At 46.4% G+C, this 24,526-nt stretch overlaps 1 protein-coding gene across 1 annotated transcript in view; it reads right to left on the reverse strand.

Annotated features, from left to right (window-relative positions):
* The window catches only part of wdr25 (WD repeat domain 25), a gene marked incomplete at both ends in the record, with an annotated part of 62,429 nt that overhangs the window by 15,966 nt on the left and 21,937 nt on the right, over positions 1 to 24,526 (reverse strand). The window contains one exon of the mRNA XM_083634306.1: positions 4,838 to 4,968. Coding sequence (XP_083490432.1) covers positions 4,838 to 4,968 — 131 coding nt within the window. The remainder of the gene's footprint in view (positions 1 to 4,837; positions 4,969 to 24,526) is intronic.

Here is a 24,526-nt window from a genome sequence, read left to right on the forward strand (position 1 = left end):
TTGGTTTTGCCCTTCACTATCAGGATTCTGGGCCAAAATATTTGACTGGTACTCTAAGGCCTACAGGGTAGCCCTCCAACTGGAGGCGGAACTCGCCATCTTCGGCTGCTCGGAGTCCTCTTTGCTCCTCCCAACAGCCGTGCAGCAATCTCTGACACAGGGAATGACAGTTGCCAAGAAACTAATTTTGAAGGAATGGAAGTCCTCCTCTCCACCTTCTTTTCAGCTGTGGCTGACAGACATGATCTCAGTTATACGTATGGAGAGACTCAGGTTCCAGAGGACAAATTCTTTAAGGAAATTCTTTGTTATTTGGGACCCGTTCCTGACCTATTTCGATCAGGCTAAAAGCGGTAATTGAGTTTCTTTTGGATCCTTTGCACAGTATATATATATTTAATTTTTTTATCGTTTTGTAAGCACATTTTCTATGACTGGTAGCACCATTTTGTAGCATTGTAATGTTGAATGTATGTATATATGTTTTTTCTTTTCTTTTTTCCTGTTCTTGTTTTGTTTTCTTTATGTTCTGAAAAAGTAAAAAATAATAATAATAAAATAATAATAATAATACTCAGTCACTTGCCCAGCTGTCTCTTAAAGAGGCAGCAGCATGCACATCTTTACCTACGTGCAGAATCCAGTGACAGTTATTTGGGCATGATGCCTCCAACATTGTTGCTGCTACCTAGTATTTAGTCACCATATTTACCTCTGCCAACCGAGTTGGACAGGCGTTATGTTTTCGTCCCATTCCATCTGTTCTGTTCTGTTCTGTCGCTTCCGTCTGTTTGTCTGTTATCAGGATATCTCCAAAAGTTATAACTCAATTTGCACACAACTTTGTGGAAAGATTGTTCATGGGGCAGGGATGGACTGATTAACTGCACCGATAGATTCATTTTAAAGTCGCTCAGCGTCTTCACTACTCGAAGCATACATTACACAAGATTACACAATGTCTCGCCACTGTGTGACAGGTGTCAGAGGGCACGCTATCTCATGCTTTCTGGTTCTGCCCTTCGTTAACGGGAGTCTGGGCTAAAATATTTGATTGGTGCTCTAGGGCAGGGGTCTTCAATTGCTTTTCACCAAGGGCCACATTTTGCTCAGGGCCGAGTGCTGGGGGCCAAACGGCGGCGGCGCGAAAAATGTGGAGCATTTGAAGGCAGGTTTAGAGGAATAACTCATTTTAAATGAACAGTTGTGATGTCATTATTCAGTCTTAACCACCAATATTTGATCCTTTTCTCACTCCTATGTCACCTTTACCACCTGCTCTCCCTGCAGGGCTTGAAATTCACTTTTTTGACCACCTGCCAATATGGCTGCTAGATTTCAAAGTTACCAGCCAATTAGAATTTCCACTAGCCCAGAATGTTTTTCTTGAAATAAACGAGAATATGAGTGGGTTAATTTAAGCATAAGTATCAGTAAGTGGCCGGGGATTCTCAAAGCCTGTGTTGAGGGTCACACAAGAACAAAAAGGCCCTCTTGCAGCTAAATAAAACCAAACCAACCAAAACCGAGTTCATTATTTACATTTTTACTTCAATGTAGAACAGTAATTTCTTACACATGAGATTACTTTTAGCCTTTTAGTCATAAAGATTATTGAAAGATATTCCATATTCCAGACTGAAATGCTATAACAGAAGTGGAGTATTGGCCAGAATGACATGAACATTTGGACACTTATTCAGCAGGTATCTTGCATGTTGCGTTCAGGTGCAATGTAAAAAGAAAAAAAAAATGCAATTCCAGCGCGGGCCACACAGGGGGAGCTGGCGGGCCGCCAATTGAAGAGCCCTGCTCTAGGGCCTACAACACAACCCTTCAGCCGGAGGCAGAACTCGCCATCTTTGGCTGTTTGGAGTCCTCTTTGAACTTCTCTACAGCTGTGCAACAGTCTCTGACACTGGGGACCACTGTTGCCAAGAGACTCATTCTGAAGGAGTGGAAGTCCTCCTCTCCACCCTCTTTTCGGGTATGGCTGATGGACATGATTTCTGTTATACAGATGCAGAGACTCAGGTCCCTGAGAACCAACTCGCTTGGGAGGTTCTCAACTATCTGGGAAGCGTTTCTGGCCTACTTCGATGAGGTTAAGAATGACGGGTGACTGAGGTTGGGGGTGATGGTTCGCTTGCCCGGCTGGTGTCTTGTGGACCCCTTGCGTGAGATCCCAAGCACTTTATCTATTACATACAGTACATAAGCACCTTGAGCAGCTGGTAGCACCACATTGCAATGTTAAATGTCAATGATGTATGTATGTTTTTTCCTTTCCCTGTGTCTGAGTCTGTCTGTCTTGTCTTGTGTATTGTTTCATAAAACATTTAAAAGAAAATATTGAAAAGAAAAAAAACGTACAGACGTAGTTAGTCTGAAGTAATAATTACACCTCAGGGTTAAAGTGGGTGCATCTCATTGTAAAATTGGACTCAGAAGCTCCGTATCGTGGCACTAATGGTTTGATGTTGGACTTGAGGGGCGGCTGAGCTGCTCTCAGTCCCTTTTATCAGCTGTGGTCATTTCACCCCGGAGCCAGAAGCACACAGTCCAGGGCTCAGAATGACAGGCAGCCAGGATGCCATTAACAGCCTATTTGCTGAAGTCTAGTAGGTTGTGCTCTCGCAAACCCACATTGACACCTACTGGCAGAAGCAATCCCTGCTGTGTTGAAGAAGCTAAACCCCCCTGGGGGGGGGGTTGAAGAAGCTAAACCTCCTGCTGTGTTGAAGAAGCTAAACCCCCTGCTGTGTTGAAGAAGCTAAACCTCCTGCTGTGTTGAAGAAGCTAAACCCCCTGCTGTGTTGAAGAAGCTAAACCCCCTGCTGTGTTGAAGAAGCTAAACCTCCTGCTGTGTTGAAGAAGCTAAACCCCCTGCTGTGTTGAAGAAGCTAAACCCCGTGGGGGGGGGGGGGGGGGTTGAAGAAGCTAAACCTCCTGCTGTGTTGAAGAAGCTAAACCCCCTGCTGTGTTGAAGAAGCTAAACCCCCTGCTGTGTTGAAGAAGCTAAACCTCCTGCTGTGTTGAAGAAGCTAAACCCCCTGCTGTGTTGAAGAAGCTAAACCCCGTGGGGGGGGGGGGGGGGGGGGGGGGGGTTGAAGAAGCTAAACCTCCTGCTGTGTTGAAGAAGCTAAACCCCCTGCTGTGTTGAAGAAGCTAAACCCCCTGCTGTGTTGAAGAAGCTAAACCCCCTGGGGGGGGTTGAAGAAGCTAAACTCCCTGCTGCGTTGAAGAAGCTAAACCCCCTGGGGGGGGTTGAAGAAGCTAAACCCCCTGCTGTGTTGAAGAAGCTAAACCCCCTGGGGGGGGGTTGAAGAAGCTAAACCCCCTGCTGTGTTGAAGAAGCTAAACCCCCTGCTGTGTTGAAGAAGCTAAACCTCCTGCTGTGTTGAAGAAGCTAAACCCCCTGCTGTGTTGAAGAAGCTAAACCCCGTGGGGGGGGGGGGGGGGTTTGAAGAAGCTAAACCTCCTGCTGTGTTGAAGAAGCTAAACCCCCTGCTGTGTTGAAGAAGCTAAACCCCCTGCTGTGTTGAAGAAGCTAAACCCCCTGGGGGGGTTGAAGAAGCTAAACCCCCTGCTGCGTTGAAGAAGCTAAACCCCCTGGGGGGGGTTGAAGAAGCTAAACCCCCTGCTGTGTTGAAGAAGCTAAACCTCCTGCTGTGTTGAAGAAGCTAAACCCCCCTGGGGGGGGGGGGGGGGGTTGTAAGCGAGCATTCCGATTCCAAGGTAGTGAATAGGATGATCATATAAAGCAGTCTATCAAGTTTAATAGCTTCATATATTCGGGCTCCAGGATCAATTTATGAGCCTCAAATTAATTGAAAATGCGCTTTGGGCAATTAGTGGTAAATTGTAGTGTTGCTCCTCAACAACATTATCCTTTCAATAAAATAGCATGGATGTGTCATTGTGCACAGCCAAAAAACACAGAAGACTGGTTCTACTGGTGTGGCTGTGTGTAACAGTGTGTAGCAGTGTGTAACAGTGACTGGGTTTCCATCCAAATGTATCGCAACTTTTAATTAAATTTTCAGAAAGTCAGCAAAAGAAAATGCGAAATAATGCGTGTTTCCATCCACTGCTATTTTGCGAATTATAGAGCTGTCAATCACCTGGTGTTTGAGGCTGTCTGAGCTGCTGATCAGACCCGATATACAGCTCTGTTAAACACATCTAATGTTACTCATTTAAAGTTTCTTGATGATCTACAAGTAGACAAAGGTACCATAACGCCATTTCTGGATTACCAGGTGCGACTCGGCAAGCATAACGTTATAATCCACGGAGCAGATAGTAAGTGAATACAATCTCATTCAATTCTAATAGTGAGTCGCCTTAAAGTTAATATCCCAGTCTTCTTCTGTTTACCACGGTGGGTATTGTGCTGCGTATTTACCATGATTTACCATGTGTAGCCCTATTGTGTGGAGGCTACACAGCATGTCATGTTTTGCAGTGATCAAGGCAAACTGCCTGGTTTTTGAATGGAGAGACAACGCAATATCGCTTAATCTGTTTCCACCGCACGTTTCGCATTTTCCTTTTATCGATACACCCGACTTTTCCGCCTCCCTCAAGCGTGAAAACTTTTTTGCGATATTTGGAGGTTTTTGTAAATTAGGCAGCGTTTCCGCTCAGTTTTTTGTATGCGCGAATTGAAATTTCGTATAAAAACAGGTGCATGGAAACCCGAATAGTGTAGCAGGGAGGTGCTGAAGAAAAAACGAGATAAATAACGGTTATAATTCTCAGTGAGTTATGGATGAACCTATGAGCAAAGTCAATGAAATGATAGATGAGCAGTGAGGAGGTGAATCAGTTTGACCTTGCAGATGCGAGAGTCCCAGGCCTTGACCACTGGACTGTATCCTCCACACAGGAACACCTCTCTGTCGCTGGGATGGGACGCCACACACATGATCTTGAACTGGTTGTCCACCTTCACAATCTGCTGCCCTGTGGATGTGCGCACACACAACAAGGAAACAGAGAGAGCGAGAGAGAGAGACAGAGAGAGACAGACAAAGAGAGACAGACAGAGAGAGAGAGAAGGAACAAGTGAGTTTGATGCTTCTTTCTAACATTTCAAATCTTCAGATCATCTGAAGATTTGAAGATTCGTCGTCACATTTGAAATTACCGCACCGCAGAGATGCTCACGAGTCATTTCGGGGGCGGCTTTAGCTCAGGAGGCAGAGCGGGTCGGCCAATGACGCAAGGGTTGGTGGTTCGATCCCCGCTCCCTCCCAGCTGCCGCCGTTGTGTCCTTGGGCAAGACACTTAACCCTCCTTGCTCCCGATGGTGTGTAGGCACCCTGCGTGGCAGCCTGCCGCCATCGGTGTATGAATGGGTGAATGTAGACTACCTACTGATTGTAAAGCGCTTTGGATAAAAGCGCTATATAAATGCAGGCCATTTACCATTTACCATTTCTTGCAAGTCTCAAGTCTTTGAGCTAGAGTCCAAATTCAAGTCTTAAGTTTTTAAGCTAGAGTCCAAGTCAAGTCTCAAGTGTTTGAGCTAAAGCCCAAGTCAAGTCTCAAGTCTTTGAGCTAGAGTCCAATTCAAGTTTCAAGTCTTTGAGCTAGAGTCCAATTCAAGTCTCAAGTCTTTGAGCTAGAGTCCAAGTCAAGTCTCAAGTCTTTGAGCTAGAGTCCAAGTCAAGTTTCAAGTCTTTGAGCTAGAGTCCAATTCAAGTCTCAAGTCTTTGAGCTAGAGTCCAAGTCAAGTTTCAAGTCTTTGAGCTAGAGTCCAATTCAAGTTTCAAGTCTTTGAGCTAGAGTCCAATTCAAGTCTCAAGTCTTTGAGCTAGAGTCCAAGTCAAGTTTCAAGTCTTTGAGCTAGAGTCCAATTCAAGTCTCAAGTCTTTGAGCTAGAGTCCAAGTCAAGTTCCAAGTCTTTGAGCTAGAGTCCAATTCAAGTTTCAAGTCTTTGAGCTAGAGTCCAATTCAAGTCTCAAGTCTTTGAGCTAGAGTCCAAGTCAATATCAAGTCTTTGAGCTAGAGTCCAAGTCAAGTCTCAAGTCTTTGAGCTAGAGTCCAAGTCAAGTTTCAAGTCTTTGAGCTCAAGTCCAAGTCAAGTCTCAAGTCTTTGAGCTAGAGTCCAATTCAAGTTTCAAGTTTGAGCTAGAGTCCAAGTCAAGTCTCAAGTATTTGAGCTAGAGTCCAAGTCAAGTCTCAAGTCTTTGAGCTAGAGTCCAAGTCAAGTTTCAAGTCTTTGAGCTCGAGTCCAAGTCAAGTCTCAAGTCTTTGAGCTAGAGTCCAATTCAAGTTTCAAGTTTGAGCTAGAGTCCAAGTCAAGTCTCAAGTCTTTGAGCTAGAGTCCAAGTCAAGTCTCAAGTCTTTGAGCTAGAGTCCAAGTCAAGTCTCAAGTCTTTGAGCTAGAGTCCAAGTCAAGTCTCAAGTCTTTGAGTTAGAGTCCAAGTCAAGTCTCAAGTCTTTGAGCTAGAGTCCAAGTCAAGTCTCAAGTCTTTGAGCTAGAGTCCAAGTCAAGTTTCAAGTCTTTGAGCTAGAGTCCAAGTCAAGTCTCAGGTATTTGAGCTAGAGTCCAATTCAAGTCTCAAGTCTTTCAGCTAGAGTCCAATTCAAGTCTCAAGTCTTTCAGCTAAAGCCCAATTCAAGTCTCAAGTCTTTGACGTGCAAGTCAAATATAAAGTTATCACTTTATATTGATAACTAACCCTAACCCTAAAAAGTATTCTTATTGTGTCACTGAACAGACAGCTGTTGCAAAAAATCAATATGGCGATATATCACGATATTTTTCTGAGATATCGATACAGTATTGCGGGAAAAAATATCACGATATATTGCCGTATCGATTTTATTAGAAATGGGCCGCTTTGATGAAAACATCAGTCAAGACACAAAGATCATCTACGCTGACAAAGGAGAAGTGGTGTCAACTCCAGGACAGAACACGGAGGTGGGGGGGAGCTCAGTTATAGCTAGGAAGGTGTGGGGAAGGGGGGGGGGGGTGTGCATTCACAGTCAGCTTCATCTGAATCAATTAAAAGAAGGCTGTGCTGCTTAAAAACAAGACAAAAATATTGAGGGGCTTAAATATAATTCAGCTTAAAAGGGTGCGGCCGAACATTTGCTCCCTGAGCTGCCTGGGAAAGACTAGAGGAGGCTATAGGAGCTGCTATAGGAAGCCTGGGAAAGACTAGAGGAGGCTATAGAGACTAGAGGAGACTAGAGGAGGCTATAGGAGCTGCTATAGGAAGCCTGGGAAAGACTAGAGGAGGCTATAGGAGCTGCTATAGGAAGCCTGGGAAAGACTAGAGGAGGCTATAGGAGCTGCTATAGGAAGCCTGGGAAAGACTAGAGGAGGCTATAGAGACTAGAGGAGACTAGAGGAGACTAGAGGAGGCTATAGGAGCTGCTATAGGAAGCCTGGGAAAGACTAGAGGAGGCTATAGGAGCTGCTATAGGAAGCCTGGGAAAGACTAGAGGAGGCTATAGGAGCTGCTATAGGAAGCCTGGGAAAGACTAGAGGAGGCTATAGAGACTAGAGGAGACTAGAGGAGACTAGAGGAGGCTATAGGAGCTGCTATAGGAAGCCTGGGAAAGACTAGAGGAGGCTATAGGAGCTGCTATAGGAAGCCTGGGAAAGACTAGAGGAGGCTATAGAGACTAGAGGAGACTAGAGGAGACTAGAGGAGGCTATAGGAGCTGCTATAGGAAGCCTGGGAAAGACTAGAGGAGGCTATAGGAGCTGCTATAGGAAGCCTGGGAAAGACTAGAGGAGGCTATAGAGACTAGAGGAGACTAGAGGAGACTAGAGGAGGCTATAGGAGCTGCTATAGGAAGCCTGGGAAAGACTAGAGGAGGCTATAGGAGCTGCTATAGGAAGCCTGGGAAAGACTAGAGGAGGCTATAGGAGCTGCTATAGGAAGCCTGGGAAAGACTAGAGGAGGCTATAGAGACTAGAGGAGACTAGAGGAGACTAGAGGAGGCTATAGGAGCTGCTATAGGAAGCCTGGGAAAGACTAGAGGAGGCTATAGAGACTAGAGGAGACTAGAGGAGACTAGAGGAGGCTATAGGAGCTGCTATAGGAAGCCTGGGAAAGACTAGAGGAGGCTATAGAGACTAGAGGAGACTAGAGGAGGCTATAGGAGCTGCTATAGGAAGCCTGGGAAAGACTAGAGGAGGCTATAGGAGCTGCTATAGGAAGCCTGGGAAAGACTAGAGGAGGCTATAGAGACTAGAGGAGACTAGAGGAGGCTATAGGAGCTGCTATAGGAAGTAGGGGTGGGAGAAAAAATCGATTCACCTAAGTATCGCGATTTTTAATGTCACGATTTTTTGGATCGATCTTTTATTCCAGAATCGATAATCGCAAATTAAAAAAAAAAAAAAAAAAAAAAAATTTTTTTTTTTTTTTTTTTTTGGTGCTTGCAGTCAGGCCACTCACTGAACAGCAGGCTAGGCGCCGCCTACTGGTTTACTAGTGGTTTTATTACTTTATTAGTTAGTCTGAAGTAATAATTACACTTCAGGGTTAAAGTGGGTGCATCTCATTGTAAAATTGGACTTCAAACGGCCCAAATCTGGCTTCAAACAGCCCAAATTTCACGCGCGTTGGCCCATATCGGCCTGGCCTGCTTGGTATCTAATGCCCGGCCTGAATTATGATCCCAGTCCGCCCCTGTTTTTAACTATATCGCCCAGCCCTACTCATGATATATAATATACAGTCTCTAGTGTATGATTCAACTTTTCCCATGTTCTAATCTAGTGTAAAAAAGCAAACAAACTGAAAAAAGAAAAGAAAAAAATAAACAAAAATCGCAATAAATCGTAATATCGAATCGCAATAATCGTAGAATCGCAATAATCGTGAATCGCAATATATATCGAATCGGCACCAAAGTATCGTGATAGTATCGAATCGGGAGATAAGTGAATCGGCACAGCCCTAATAGGAAGCCTGGGAAAGACTAGAGGAGGCTATAGAGACTAGAGGAGACTAGAGGAGACTAGAGGAGGCTATAGGAGCTGCTATAGGAAGCCTGGGAAAGACTAGAGGAGGCTATAGAGACTAGAGGAGACTAGAGGAGACTAGAGGAGGCTATAGGAGCTGCTATAGGAAGCCTGGGAAAGACTAGAGGAGGCTATAGGAGCTGCTATAGGAAGCCTGGGAAAGACTAGAGGAGGCTATAGGAGCTGCTATAGGAAGCCTGGGAAAGACTAGAGGAGGCTATAGAGACTAGAGGAGACTAGAGGAGGCTATAGGAGCTGCTATAGGAAGCCCGGGAAAGACTAGAGGAGGCTATAGAGACTAGAGGAGACTAGAGGAGACTAGAGGAGGCTATAGGAGCTGCTATAGGAAGCCTGGGAAAGACTAGAGGAGGCTATAGAGACTAGAGGAGACTAGAGGAGACTAGAGGAGGCTATAGGAGCTGCTATAGGAAGCCTGGGAAAGACTAGAGGAGGCTATAGGAGCTGCTATAGGAAGCCTGGGAAAGACTAGAGGAGGCTATAGAGACTAGAGGAGACTAGAGGAGGCTATAGAGACTAGAGGAGACTAGAGGAGGCTATAGAGACTAGAGGAGACTAGAGGAGGCTATAGGAGGCTATAGAGACTAGAGGAGACTAGAGGAGGCTATAGGAGGCTATAGAGACTAGAGGAGGCTATAGGAGCTGCTATAGGAAGCCAGATTAAAAGCCAGCAGCTCTGTCAGAGGCGATGCAAAATAGGACACCTCGGGGTTCAGCCGAGCTCGTTAATTCAGCTAACAAACAACAAAGACCCTCATCCTCATCCAAAAAGCAGTCGTAGGCAGTTAGCCCAAAACAAAAACACACAAAAACACTTCATTTACACACTCGTTCCAGGAAATGTGTGTGTTGAAAATCCTACCGACTCTTTTACAAACACAGCTAATAAACTGCGGCAAAAATGGACCTTCTTACATTTAATGGTGGACCCAAAATTCGATCACATCAATCTAACGTTTCACCGGGCAATTTGGACGGGCCTGCGCTCGCCCGGTGGGGTGCCTTCTTGCTTAATTGGCTTGTGTGGTACTGAGAAGATCTGACATCTAGATTTAAAGTTCAGGTTTGGAGAGATGAGAAATCAACATTCTGTGTCTAATAAATACTAAATAGGGCCTTGTCGTGTTTTAGATGAATGAGCTTGCTCAAGAGGGGAGATGAGGGGAGAGAGTGCAGTGGTGTCTTGCTATAGTTGTCTTTGTGGCTCTTGTAAAGGAGCTGAGGAGGACATCAGGGATGATTTTGATGGTCAGGAACGTGCCCCTCCGAACGGAGGAGGACGGCGATGAGACAAGATATTCTGCCTCATTACTGGATCTAGAAAAGCACGGCGCTTCGATCTGGAGATGTTTCTGTCACATAGGCAAAGGCTGGACGCACATGTCAAAGAAGTGGGAAAACTGGGGTGAATAATATCCCCGGTTTTGCATACGCTTGATTTAAAAAATGTCTGTGATAGTGTACCACAGGGATGACATGTTTTTGTAGGCTAACCCGGTAGTTAGCATGGCGCTGGGTTCAGCTGACGCTATAATCGGGAGAGACCATAGAACATTTCACTCACTCGGACCAAAACTTAAAAAAAACAACATTGAAAAAATATTTTCCTCAAACCCGCATTTTTTTTTTTTAACGTTTTGGTCCGAGTGAAATGTTATGCGATCTCTCCTGTTTCTAAATATATCTGTACCGTTTGGTTTGAACCCAGTAAAACTCTTTTTGTAAGCATTTTACAAAATGTCTACGGGGAAATAAATGGCGGATGAAAATCTGTGGTACAGTGCCGAAGCAGGAAGTGACGTTCACTTTGGCTCTCTAATAGTCATTAAACATCCATCTGCAAAGCCGAAGTGAGCGCTGCAAAAAAGATGGTTGGCACTCTCTTTGTTGACTATTGTTTCTGGAGAGCAAAGGACAATCTGCATTCTGCCCGACGCCTGCAGGGATCCAGACAGCCCACTCAAGTGCTGTCACATACACACATGCACAGTGCTGTCACATACACACATGCACAGTGCTGTCACATACACACATGCACGCTGTCACATTCACACATGCACAGTGCTGTCACATACACACATGCACAGTGCTGTCACATTCACACATGCACGCTGTCACATACACACATGCACAGTGCTGTCACATACACACATGCACAGTGCTGTCACATACACACATGCACGCTGTCACATACACACATGCACGCTGTCACATTCACACATGCACAGTGCTGTCACATACACACATGCACAGTGCTGTCACATACACACATGCACAGTGCTGCCACATACACATACACACATGCACAGTGCTGTCACATACACACATGCACAGTGCTGTCACATACACACATGCACGCTGTCACATACACACATGCACAGTGCTGTCACATTCACACATGCACAGTGCTGTCACATACACACATGCACAGTGCTGTCACATACACACATGCACAGTGCTGTCACATACACACATGCACGCTGTCACATACACACATGCACGCTGTCACATACACACATGCACAGTGCTGTCACATACACACATGCACAGTGCTGTCACATACACACATGCAGTGCTGTCACATACACACATGCACAGTGCTGTCACATATACACATGCACAGTGCTGTCACATACACACATGCACAGTGCTGTCACATACACACATGCACGCTGTCACATACACACATGCACAGTGCTGCCACATACACACATGCACAGTGCTGTCACATACACACATGCACAGTGCTGTCACATACACACATGCACGCTGTCACATACACACATGCACAGTGCTGTCACATTCACACATGCACAGTGCTGTCACATACACACATGCACGCTGTCACATTCACACATGCACAGTGCTGTCACATACACACATGCACAGTGCTGTCACATACACACATGCACAGTGCTGTCACATACACACATGCACAGTGCTGTCACATACACACATGCACGCTGTCACATACACACATGCACAGTGCTGTCACATACACACATGCACAGTGCTATCACATACACACATGCACAGTGCTGTCACATACACACATGCACGCTGTCACATTCACACATGCACAGTGCTGTCACATACACACATGCACAGTGCTGTCACATACACACATGCACAGTGCTGTCACATACACACATGCACGCTGTCACATACACACATACACACATGCACACATACACACATGCACGCCGTCACATACACACATGCACGCTGTCACATACACACATACACACATGCACACATACACAGATTCATGCTGTCACATACACACATGCATGCTGTCACATACACACATACACACATGCACACATACACGCCGTCACATACACCCATGCACGCTGTCACATACACACATACACACATGCACACATGCACGCTATCACATACACACATGCACGCTGTCACATACACACATGCACGCTGTCATATACACACATACACACATGCACAGTGCTGTCACATACACACATGCACACATACACACATGCACAGTGCTGTCACATACACACATACACACATGCACACATACACACACGCACACATGCACAGTGCTGTCACATACACACATGCACGCACTGACAAGTCAACCTGTGAATCTGTGCACATGTTTTCCTGAGCCAACCTCCGCCAATCAACTTGGCCTTGAAAGCGCCGGGCAACAGATGCCACTTCACACTCGAGCCCTCCGGCGGAAATTCATTTCTTCCACACTTCCCAGCTCTCTCCCTCCGTCTCTCCCTCCATCTCTCCCTCCGTCTCTCCCTCCGTCTCTCCCTCCGTCTCTCCCTCCGTCTCTCCCTCCGTCTCTCCCTCCATCTCTCCCTCCGTCTCTCCCTCCGTCTCTCCCTCCGTCTCTCCCTCCGTCTCTCCCTCCGTGCCGTGACTCCTCTGCCTCTTTCGATTTCTCTCTCTGGCAATCTTCTCATCTCATCTCCCTTTGCACATTATAGCCCTTAACCTGTTCTCTCTCTCTCTCTCGCCGTATCCTTCTCTCGCTCCACTATGGCTGTCTGTTCAGCTGAGACACTCCGCCTGAGGCCAAACAGGAATGGATCTAGGATTCTACAAATTAAATTGGACGCGGGAACTAGCGCGGACGGAGAAAACATTTCAGATGGCCAGGGGAAAAGGGGAACTGGCAGCATTCTGAACGCAGAGTTTAACAACACACCGACTGCTGCAGCGTTTGTTGTTTAGGTAAGCTGCGGTGAAAATGAGAGGTCAGGGGTCATATATTAAGACTCTCACAGATCATTAAAGAACCAAGAACAGCCCCGGCTGCCATCTTTGTTATAGCAGAGGGAAGATCATACAGATCCCATGCAGTCTGATTCTAGCCTGATGGTCCAAACACTCCCTGGGCCTCTGGGCGATTATGGTGAAATCAATAATGATGCTCATCGGATTTTTTTTTTTCTATAACCGGTTTTCACGGAATTGTGTTGCTAGGGAACCGTTTGAAACCTAGCTTATTTCCTGTCAGCTATTGCAGGGGTTCCCAAACTTAAGAATGCCGGAGGCCCACTTTGAAATGTGAAAATCTTCCGGGGCCACTGGACCAGTTAATCACAACTCTGATCTGATGTATTTCAATATGTGTGTGTGTGTGTGTGTGTGTGTGTGTGTGTGTGTGTGTGTGTGTGTGTGTGTGTGTGTGTGTGTGTGTGTATGTGTATGTGTGTGTGTGTGTGTGTGTGTATTTATTTATGCTCCTGGCGGCCCACCTGCAGTACCTCCACAGCCCACCAGTGGGGCACACTTTGGGTATCACTGACTGGCGTGATTTCGAATCGCACATAGGTTATGTAAAAACCACGCCCTGTGCCCGCCTACGCAGCAGTCAAGCGCCGGGATTGGCCAGGCGCTCATGCTCATGTTGGGCTCTCTGTTACAGGGACACCATTCCTGTGAGAAGCAACAGCTGCAGCGAGGCTGCAATAAGGACATTGAAAGACAAAATCCTACATCGCACCAAAGCATACATATGTATTTTAATGTTATTTGACTTTCTGACCACCCGCCTCAGTGCTTATTATGAGGCCAGAATAACAGATGCTGCCCTTGGCCATTGGGAAGGCTAAAGCTTAATTTATACTTATTAGAAAGTGTCGCTCAGCACATGGTAGCAGACGAAAAATAAAGTGTCGCTCATGGTGTTGCATTTGTACTTCAGTGAATGTTCGCCTCTGTTCAACGGTCACGTGACACTCGAACGCTATAGTGCTGCAGACAGCCACGGCAAGAGAGGGAATGGAATGCACAGTGAAATCACCTCGGAGGCAAGATGTAACGTACTTGACTGCAGCCGCATATAAATGACACACAACTCACCTCCTCTCGCTCTGGGAAATGCACAATGTTCTTTGTGATTTTCACGAAGTCATACATCAAGGACAGGCTGATAGAAATAGCGGGGACACGTTCATTCATTTCAATCAGTGAAAACAAAAACAAGGAAATCAAGCGTGTGCCGTCTATATAGCCAATCAGACTTGCGCGACACATCGTGACGTAGTCAGCGACACTAGACTCACCAGGTAGCAGACGCTGCTGCTCGCCGACACTTACACTTACGACAGGGCACTTACCCTGTCGTAAGTGTCGACTCAAGTCCTCATTTCTGTCGGCGACCGTTTCAAAAGTGTCGGCAGACGAAGCATAAATTGGGCTTAACCCTTTACGTTTGGTTTTATTTATTGTGTATGATTCAACTTTTTAGCTATGATTTTATATTATTGCATGTTTTTGTAGATTGTTGGGACTTCACTGGCCTGGAACAAACAGCTGGACTGGGAAGGGGGGGGGGGGGGGGGAGAAGCTAGGCCTATGTGCTGTAGCCTATTGTATTTTTAATTTGATATTTTTTATAGTCTTGCTTTGGCTAAAGGCCTGAATTTTACAATGATGTTTTGAAATAAATGTTTAAAAATCGATTGTGTGTTAAAAGCTTGTGTTACGTTTTCATTTCAATGTCCGCTATCAAGAGCAATTCAGTTGGTTCATGAAATCGCAGGGCTGCGTGCCCAGCCATTTGTGGTGTGGGAGATTCCAGCTGTCAAAAGAAGACAAAAGACTTGCTCCTGGCCAATCCCGGGAGCTTGCCTGCTGCGTAGGCGGGCACAGGGCGTGGTTTTTGCGTAACCTATGTGCGATTTGAAATCACGCATCACTGAGCTATTGCATTAGCAAACACTGCAACAGGAAGTAAGCTAGGGGCAATTCAGAATGTTTAGGGTGTCAAGTTAAAAACCTTCTATATCAATATCAATATAATGACATAAAAAAGTGGCTTGTTCTCATCAATTAAGACAGCAGAAATGTGTGTCACTCACAATATTAAAATATCTCCCTCACCATGGTGCAGTAGAGCTACATTAGCCTGGGTAAACCCATCCCCCACGTGACCTGCTCTCAGACCAGGTCTGAGAGCAGGTCACGTGGGGGATGGGTTTACGTGGGGGATGGGTTTACCCAGGCTAGAGCTACATTGCTAATCTATAAACTGCATGAATGCGGGACTGGCTGGGAACAGATATGCCTATCATAATTATCCCAGCACCTGCTAGCCCTGCTGTGTGTCACCTGGGTCTAACCCTGCTGTGTGTCACCTGGGTCTAACCCTGCTGTGTGTCACCTGGGTCTAACCCTGCTGTGTGTCACCTGGGTCTAACCCTGCTGTGTGTCACCTGGGTCTAACCCTGCTGTGTGTCACCTGGGTCTAACCCTGCTGTGTGTCACCTGGGTCTAACCCTGCTGTGTGTCACCTGAGTCTAACCCTGCTGTGTGTCACCTGGGTCTAACCCTGCTGTGTGTCACCTGGGTCTAACCCTGCTGTGTGTCACCTGGGTCTAACCCTGCTGTGTGTCACCTGGGTCTAACCCTGCTGTGTGTCACCTGGGTCTAACCCTGCTGTGTGTCACCTGGGTCTAACCCTGCTGTGTGTCACCTGGGTCTAACCCTGCTGTGTGTCACCTGGGTCTAACCCTGCTGTGTGTCACCTGGGTCTAGCCCTGCTGTGTGTCACCTGGGTCTAACCCTGCTGTGTGTCACCTGGGTCTAGCCCTGCTGTGTGTCACCTGGGTCTAACCCTGCTGTGTGTCACCTGAGTCTAGCCCTGCTGTGTGTCACCTGTGTCTAACCCTGCTGTGTGTCACCTGGGCCTACCCCTGCTGTGTGTCACCTGGGCCTACCCCTGCTGTGACCTGGGCCTAGCCCTGCTGTGTGTCACCTGGGCCTAGCCCTGCTGTGTGTCACCTGGGTCTAACCCTGCTGTGTGTCACCTGGGTCTAACCCTGCTGTGTGTCACCTGGGTCTAACCCTGCTGTGTGTCACCTGGGTCTAGCCCTGCTGTGTGTCACCTGGGTCTAACCCTGCTGTGTGTCACCTGGGTCTAAACCTGCTGTGTGTCACCTGGGTCTAACCCTGCTGTGTGTCACCTGAGTCTAACCCTGATGTGTGTCACCTGGGTCTAACCCTGCTGTGTGTCACCTGGGTCTAACCCTGCTGTGTGTCACCTGGGTCTAGCCCTGCTGTGTGTCACCTGGGTCTAGCCCTGCTGTGTGTCACCTGGGTCTAGCCCTGCTGTGTGTCACCTGGGTCTAACCCTGCTGTGTGTCACCTGAGTCTAACCCTGCTGTGTGTCACTTGGGTCTAACCCTGCTGTGTGTCACCTGGGTCTAGCCCTGCTGTGTGTCACCTGGGTCTAACCCTGCTGTGTGTCACCTGGGTCTAACCCTGCTGTGTGTCACCTGGGTCTAACCCTGCTGTGTGTCACCTGGGTCTAACCCTGCTGTGTGTCACCTGGGTCTAACCCTGCTGTGTGTCACCTGGGTCTAACCCTGCTGTGTGTCACCTGGGTCTAACCCTGCTGTGTGTCACCTGGGCCTATCCCTGCTGTGTGTCACCTGGGTCTAACCCTGCTGTGTGTCACCTGAGTCTAACCCTGCTGTGTGTCACCTGGGCCTATCCCTGCTGTGTGTCACCTGGGTCTAACCCTGCTGTGTGTCACCTGGGTCTAACCCTGCTGTGTGTCACCTGGGTCTACCCTGCTGTGTGTCACCTGGGCCTAGCCCTGCTGTGTGTCACCTGGGTCTAACCCTGCTGTGTGTCACCTGGGTCTAACCCTGCTGTGTGTCACCTGGGTCTAACCCTGCTGTGTGTCACCTGGGTCTAACCCTGCTGTGTGTCACCTGGGTCTAACCCTGCTGTGTGTCACCTGGGTCTAACCCTGCTGTGTGTCACCTGGGTCTAGCCCTGCTGTGTGTCACCTGGGTCTACCCTGATGTGTGTCCGGGGGCCACTTTGGTGAAATGATAGAAGGCCAGGTGCCAGTTAATAAACAAACAATATACATGTTTCTGTAGCGGATTGTAGGTTTTTGGGATGTCAGCCGGAGTTTAGTCTGACAATGTTGCGCACACCGGATAGTTAGTTAGGTTAAGTACATACATAAGTGCCTGGGTAGTGAGCAGACGGCGGTATTTGACAATTTAGCAGCTAAATCATAGATTATTGAAAGATATTCCATATTCCAGACTGAAATGCTATAGCAGAAGTGGAGTATTGGCCAGAATGACAATTCAGCGGGTATCTTGCATGTTGCGTTCAGGTGCACTGTAAAAAAAAGGAAAAAAAAGAAAAGAAAAAAAAAAAGTTTTTTGCAATTCAATCGCGGGCCACACAGGGGGCACTCGTGGCCCCATGTGGCCCGCGAGTTGAGTATCACTGATCTAGTATCTGCTTGAACACGATCGCTTATAAAGTGTCTCTGTGTTTCTGTATTAAATTGAACTCCCACATTATGCAACGAAATTGTGTTTTTCTCATCCGGCGCTGCCATAGAAAAGCATGTTTGATGCCAGTGTCTTTCTGCCATAGCAACCATCTCTTCATTTGTGAGAAGCTGTGACCAGCTTGGTGCTCGGGGGAAGCCAGCATGCATGAAGCAATGGCAGTGGAAATGACAGTTTTCCTGTATTCCGGGGATCTCTCTCGTTTCGGCTTGAGTTCCTCTGAGTTTTGGATACCGCGATGCAACTAACCCTGTGACGTCCTGTAACTAAATCTGTGATGTCCTGTAACTAACCCTGTGACGTCCTGTAACTAAATCTGTGATGTCCTGTAACTAACCCTGTGACGTCCTGTAACTAACCCTGTGACGTCCTGTAAGTAACCCTGTGACGTCCTGTAACTAACCCTGTGACGTCCTGTAACTAAATCTGTGATGTCCTGTAACTAACCCTGTGACGTCCTGTAACTAACCCTGTGACGTCCTGTAAGTAACCCTGTGACGTCCTGTAACAACCCTGTGACGTCCTGTAACTAAATCTGTGACGTCCTGTAACTAACCCTGTGACGTCCTGTAACTAACCCTGTGACGTCCTGTAAGTAACCCTGTGACGTCCTGTAACTGACCCTGTGACATCCTGTAACTAACCCTGTGACGTCCTGTAACTAACCCTGTGACGTCCTGTAACTAACCCTGTGATGTCCTGTAACTAACCGTGTGACGTCCTGTAACTAACCCTGTGATGTCCTGTAACTAACCGTGTGACGTCCTGTAACTAACCCTGTGACGTCCTGTAACTAACCCTGTGATGTCCTGTAACTAACCCTGTGACGTCCTGTAACTGACCCTGTGATGTCCTGTAACTAACCCTGTGACGTCCTGTAACTAACCCTGTGACGTCCTGTAACTAACCCTGTGATGTCCTGTAACTAACCGTGTGACGTCCTGTAACTAACCCTGTGACGTCCTGTAACTAACCCTGTGATGTCCTGTAACTAACCCTGTGACGTCCTGTAAATAACCCTGGCTGTGATGTCCTGTAACTAAGCCTGTGACGTCCTGTAAGTAACCCTGTGACGTCCTGTAACTAACCCTGTGACGTCCTGTAACTAAGCCTGTGACGTCCTGTAACTAACCCTGACGTCCTGTAACTGACCCTGTGACGTCCTGTAACTAACCCTGTGACGTCCTGTAACTAACCCTGTGACGTCCTGTAACTAAGCCTGTGACGTCCTGTAACTAACCCTGTGATGTCCTGTAAGTAACCCTGTGACGTCCTGTAACTAACCCTGTGACGTCCTGTAACTAACCCTGTGACGTCCTGTAACTAACCCTGTGACGTCCTGTAACTAACCCTGTGACGTCCACTCTAAAAGGGTCTGTAGCCGTGTCCCGCAATAGCACAGTCAAGTTTATTTAGGGTCACTCACTTTCATATTCTACAAAGCCCTACATGACCTTGGCCCAGTGTATATTTCACAAATTCTATACCCGTACGTCCCTGCTGCTACCATTGCTACATGTAGGTCCCTCAGGCCGTGTCACCAGGGACCTGCTGCTACATGTAGGTCCCTCAGGCCATCTCACCAGGGACCTGCTGCTACATGTAGGTCCCTCAGGCCATGTCACCAGGGACCTGCTGCTACATGTAGGTCCCTCAGGCCATCTCACCAGGGACCTGCTGCTACATGTAGGTCCCTCAGGCCATCTCACCAGGGACCTGCTGCTACATGTAGGTCCCTCAGGCCATCTCACCAGGGACCTGTGGTCATCTTTCACTCGAGCTTAAAGGATTTTCTTTCCTTTTTTTTTACAACCTGGACCTTATTTCTAGCTGGATTTATGTTTTACACCCTGAACAGAATTTTCAGAAAATAAAAGCATTATAGAGCTAGAACAACGGCCCGCGCAACAGCCTGAAACAGAGGCCATAGGGCACTTGCTTACATAGCAGACATTTACATGTAAATTGCTTATTTTCTGTCACGCGGGGGGCTCATATCCTTATTATATGATAGTGGCATGAATGTGAGCCACTCTATTTACTCTGCTGTCCTGTAGTTTCCACATCCGGGGACTGACTGTGTCACCAAGTCCTGTGAGAGTCTCACATCAACTGAGAGGTGAGAGTTCAGCTGCACTGGATCAAGCTGCCATGTTTCATGTGGAGGAAACATCGTGGATATTTATTTTTTCGAGAATATGGACGATGCATTTGAATTCGACGGCCGCCGGTACTTATTTGAGCCGGACTAACGTTATATGGATTACAAACTGAGGAGCTAAATACAGTGTTCATTTTCTCATTGTCTCTATGATATAATAAGGATATGAGCTGGTGCGTGGCAGAAAATAAGCTATTTACAGGATGTTAATGGCTTAGCAGGTGACTTGTAAAACATAAATCCAACTGAAGATAAGGTCCAGGTCCAGGTTGTAAACTAGAACGACCGCACCGCGGATATATGCCTCCGCCAACAAGTGAGCAGTCGACATCCATGTCCGTCCAGACTTTGACGTTTGAGCCAAATGTGAAGAAATTCCATCAAGGATATGGTGCTACCGAGCTTGAAAATGGCATTTATGAGGTCACAGTGAGCCTGACTTTTGACCATCAAAATGTAATCAGTTCATCCTTGAGTCCAAGTGGACGTTTGAGGCAAATTTGATGAAATTACATGAAGGCGTTCCTGAGATATTGCGTTAACGAGCAAGACATGAACGATCGTGAGGTCACAGTGACCTTGAACTTTGACCTTTGACCACTAAAATCTAATCAGTTCATCCTTGAGTCCAAGTGGACGTTTGAGGCAAATTCAAAGAAATTCCATCAAGGCGTTCCTGAGATAAGACGTTAACAAACTTGGGAATGGCGTTTGTGAGGTCACAGTGACCTTGAACTTTGACCTTTGACCACCAAAATCTAATCAGTTCATCCTTGAGTCCAAGTCGATGTTTGAGGCAAATGTGACGGACGGACGGACAGACGGACAACCCGAATCCATAATGCCTCCGGCCTATATGTGTGTGTGTGTGTGTGTGTGTGTGTGTGTGTGTGTGTGTGTGTGTGTGTGTGTGCACGTGTGTGTGTTTGGACCAATCGATTGGTCAGAGCTGTGGTCGATTTCTGGTCGACCAGGATAATCTTTGGTCGAGGGCAGTCCTAACATAAATACATACATACATACATATTACCAACCATAATGTGAGAGCTGGTGGCAACCGCAGTATGGGATCCAAAAGATGATTGTTTGTTTGTGATTGTGTTTGGTGACATCCCAGTAGAAGGTCATGTTGGCTCCTCCTGTGCTGATATATCCATTATTGATCAGCTTGCTGGAGCTGCCTGTGTGTTTGATGGGCTGGCCCGCCTATTATCCCCAGGCTTTATTGGCACAATCGACAGACATGCTGAGAGGGGAAGTGCAAACGGCAGCAAGTCATCGTAGGAATATGTTGACCGCAGATGTGTAGATGCCATGTGGGGGCTTTAAAACCATGTCTACTGAATGTCGGTTCACTCTGTTCAGCCTCTCATCATTTGCTGTCTCCATCAAATATTATATATAGGAGGATTCAATTGAATCTTCTGTAAATAGAGCTGGGTATTTGTTCAAATTTCAAGAATCGATTCGATTCCGATTCACAAGGTTCAGAGTCGATTAATCCCGATTCGATTCGATTCCAATTCGATTCGATTAATTTCAATATCGATTTGGTTAGTGATACTAAAACATGTTTTTGAGCTGTAACCTGAATTACATGACTGTCCAGTTATGTAACACAGGGGTTGCCAACCTTTTTTGCGCCAAGGACCGGTAGATACATGGGGGAAAAAAGTTGCGGACCGGTTGTCAATTTTAATGGTTTTAGTTATACATATATTTACTCACCAGGTGGTGACAAAGGGTAAATAACAGCCTTTTCATCTGTCAATAAAGACACTTCCACAATTATGCACAGTGATTTGATTTCAGCCTATATAATTTCTAAAAGTAGATATTAATGATCAAACATTTCCATTTATGTAGCCTACAGTATTTATGTTTTTGTTTCAACTACAAACATAAATAAACGTCAACTTGAAACTATGTTTCAACTACCACACACAGCCTATAATATTATAGCCTATGTTTATAAAAATAAAATATAAAATAATAATAATAATAATAATAATAATAATAATAATAATAATAATAATAATAATAATAATAATAATAATAATAATAAAAATCGATCTCTGGACATATGAGTCGATATCGAAGGATTAAAATAAAAATCGATTTAAAATCGGAGAATCGTTTTTTTTTAACCCAGCCCTAGTGATAAAACGATCGCCGAGGGGATGTTCTGCAAGTGGAGAGTTAGGAAACTAAACAGGGAACTTTAGATTATTCTTAGTGCCTCTGCCATCCGTTCACTTCCGACAGAATATTGAGTTTCTTCTCGAAATTCACGAATCGAGTTTCCTCTTGGAACTCATGAATTATTTTGGATCAACTAAATTAGTTGTTTAATCAACTCAAATTCCAGATGGAGCGGCCTTGCGCTTAGGAACTGCCGTGTTTGAGTCGTTTTCATCCTTCCTGCCGTGCTTGTCCAAGGCACACACTTGAGTGGAAAGCAAACCAAATGATCGATTTCTAGTCAAATGTCACCTTGAAAGTATCTTACTTGATCACACAAAAGAGCCAGCGAATGCGATGAGTCAGTGGCCTTAAATTAGATTACGCTGTTGCTGGGCGGAAAAAAAACACCTGTATAAAAGAATGTTCATTTTATTATAGAGGGAGGGAGGGAGGGAGGGAGGGAGGGAGGAAGAGAGAGAGAGAGAGAGAGAATGTGACGGGGATGGAGGATAAAAATGCAGTGGGTTTGAACAGGTTTTAGGGGCCTGAGGCTGATGAAACTGGCTAATCACAAATTCAAATTCAAGTAAGAAAAAGAGAAACACCGATATTGCAGGAGCAGCCCCCCCCCCCACCATAACAACAGTGATGTGCTTGGAGAATTTGTTTTTATGAAAAACACTTTACATTTAATTTCAAATAGTAATGTAATGTTAGATTCCCTGCCTACCAACACGAGGGTCGCAGGTTCAAGCCTCCGGCTTGGTCCGCACAGGCACAATTGACCGTGTCTGTGGGTGCATGGGAAGCCGGACTAAGAGTATGTGTCCTGGTTGATGCACTAGTGCCTCCTCTGGTGGGTCGGAGCACCTGTTCGCAGGGGAAGGGGGAGGGGGGGGGGGTAACTGCGGGGAATAGCATGATCCTCCATCACCTCGCTGTCAGGTGAAAACAAGCGACTGGCAACACTGCACATGTGTCGGAGGAGGCATGTGCTAGTCTACAACCCTCCCCGGACTGGCAGAGGTGGTGCAGCAACGACCAGGATACCCTAGTAGAGAATAGAGAGCCGCAGGGATGACGTATTTTTGTAGTCGGAACGCGGAAGTCCCGGACTTCATGGTTCTTCACTGTTTCTGCCTCTGGGCAACGCAAGCTTAATCAAACGCGAACCAGTGTTCAGCAGGATAATCTTCACACATGACATGAGGACCACTTTCATGAGTTTTGAAGCATAAATGCGAGCCCTAGAAGTAAAAAGCTTGTGCTAAGCTAATCCAGAACTACGCACAGTGTCGCATAGGCTTCCCCGTCACGTCACCACTCAACCTGGACTGTTGTTGATGTGTGCGCTGCTGTGCAGTAATTACCCCGGGCTGAACCAGGTGAGGGAAAGAGAATTTCCGTGTTCGTCCTTTGAAGTGATGACGTTATTGACGTATAACATCCCCGTCGACTCAGTGTAGTCTCATTTAGCCGTTTGCTAGCTAGCTGCCCTTTTAACGGCACGTAAAAGCTTCAAAACTCAAAGGAGTGTTAGCATCGATGTTTTCCGGACTCATTCCTGCGGCTCTCTATTGGCCAAGTACAATTAGGAGAAAATGAAGGGGAGGGGACGGGGGGGGGGGCGGGAACTAGGGATGTCGAAAAGCATAATTTTCTTTGACCGACAACCGACCCTCATTAGCCGACAATTGTCGGTTAACCGAGAAGATTAAAATGCACATTTTGACTGTCTGTGCCCCATTAAACCCTTACCACAACAAATGCTTGATTTTTTTTCATTAGAAAGTGTTTATTTTTACATCTACAAGCAGAAGAAAACACATTAACAAAACGAAAAGACAAGTTGAATCCTCCAGCCATCTAAACAAAAACATTCCTCCGATAGGCTATACTGCTTAGAGCTGCACGCTTTGCATATTAAGGACACGTCAATTGACACGCAGCCGCCCCGTGAAGTACTTTGAGTGGACGACAGCCCAGGGGCTGCAAGGCGCACTGACAACGCGTGCATCACTACAGTATCTTCTACTTTTAGCAATATATAATACCTGCTTTTGGTCTCACTCCTTCTCCCTCTGTCTTCACGCACGCAACGAGGGCTATGCTCTCTCTATCTTGCAGGGCTCCACATGCAGCTGTCAGTAGCTGCTTTCACACCGGCTTTGAAAGTGTCAATGAATGCAGTCTACAAACAATCCGTCTCTCGTTGTGAAACAATTCCTCCGAACTGCTCTGTGTTGGACAGTAAAGACTAACGTTAATTGTTACTTTTCAATCGTCAATTAGACGCATGTCTGCATTTTTGTAACACGGTAAAAAACTACTGTTTGATCATTGAGTGCGAGCGTATGC

This window comes from Poromitra crassiceps, assembly GCF_964638095.1.
Source record: "Poromitra crassiceps genome assembly, chromosome: 3".
Taxonomy (NCBI): Eukaryota; Metazoa; Chordata; class Actinopteri; order Beryciformes; family Melamphaidae; genus Poromitra; species Poromitra crassiceps.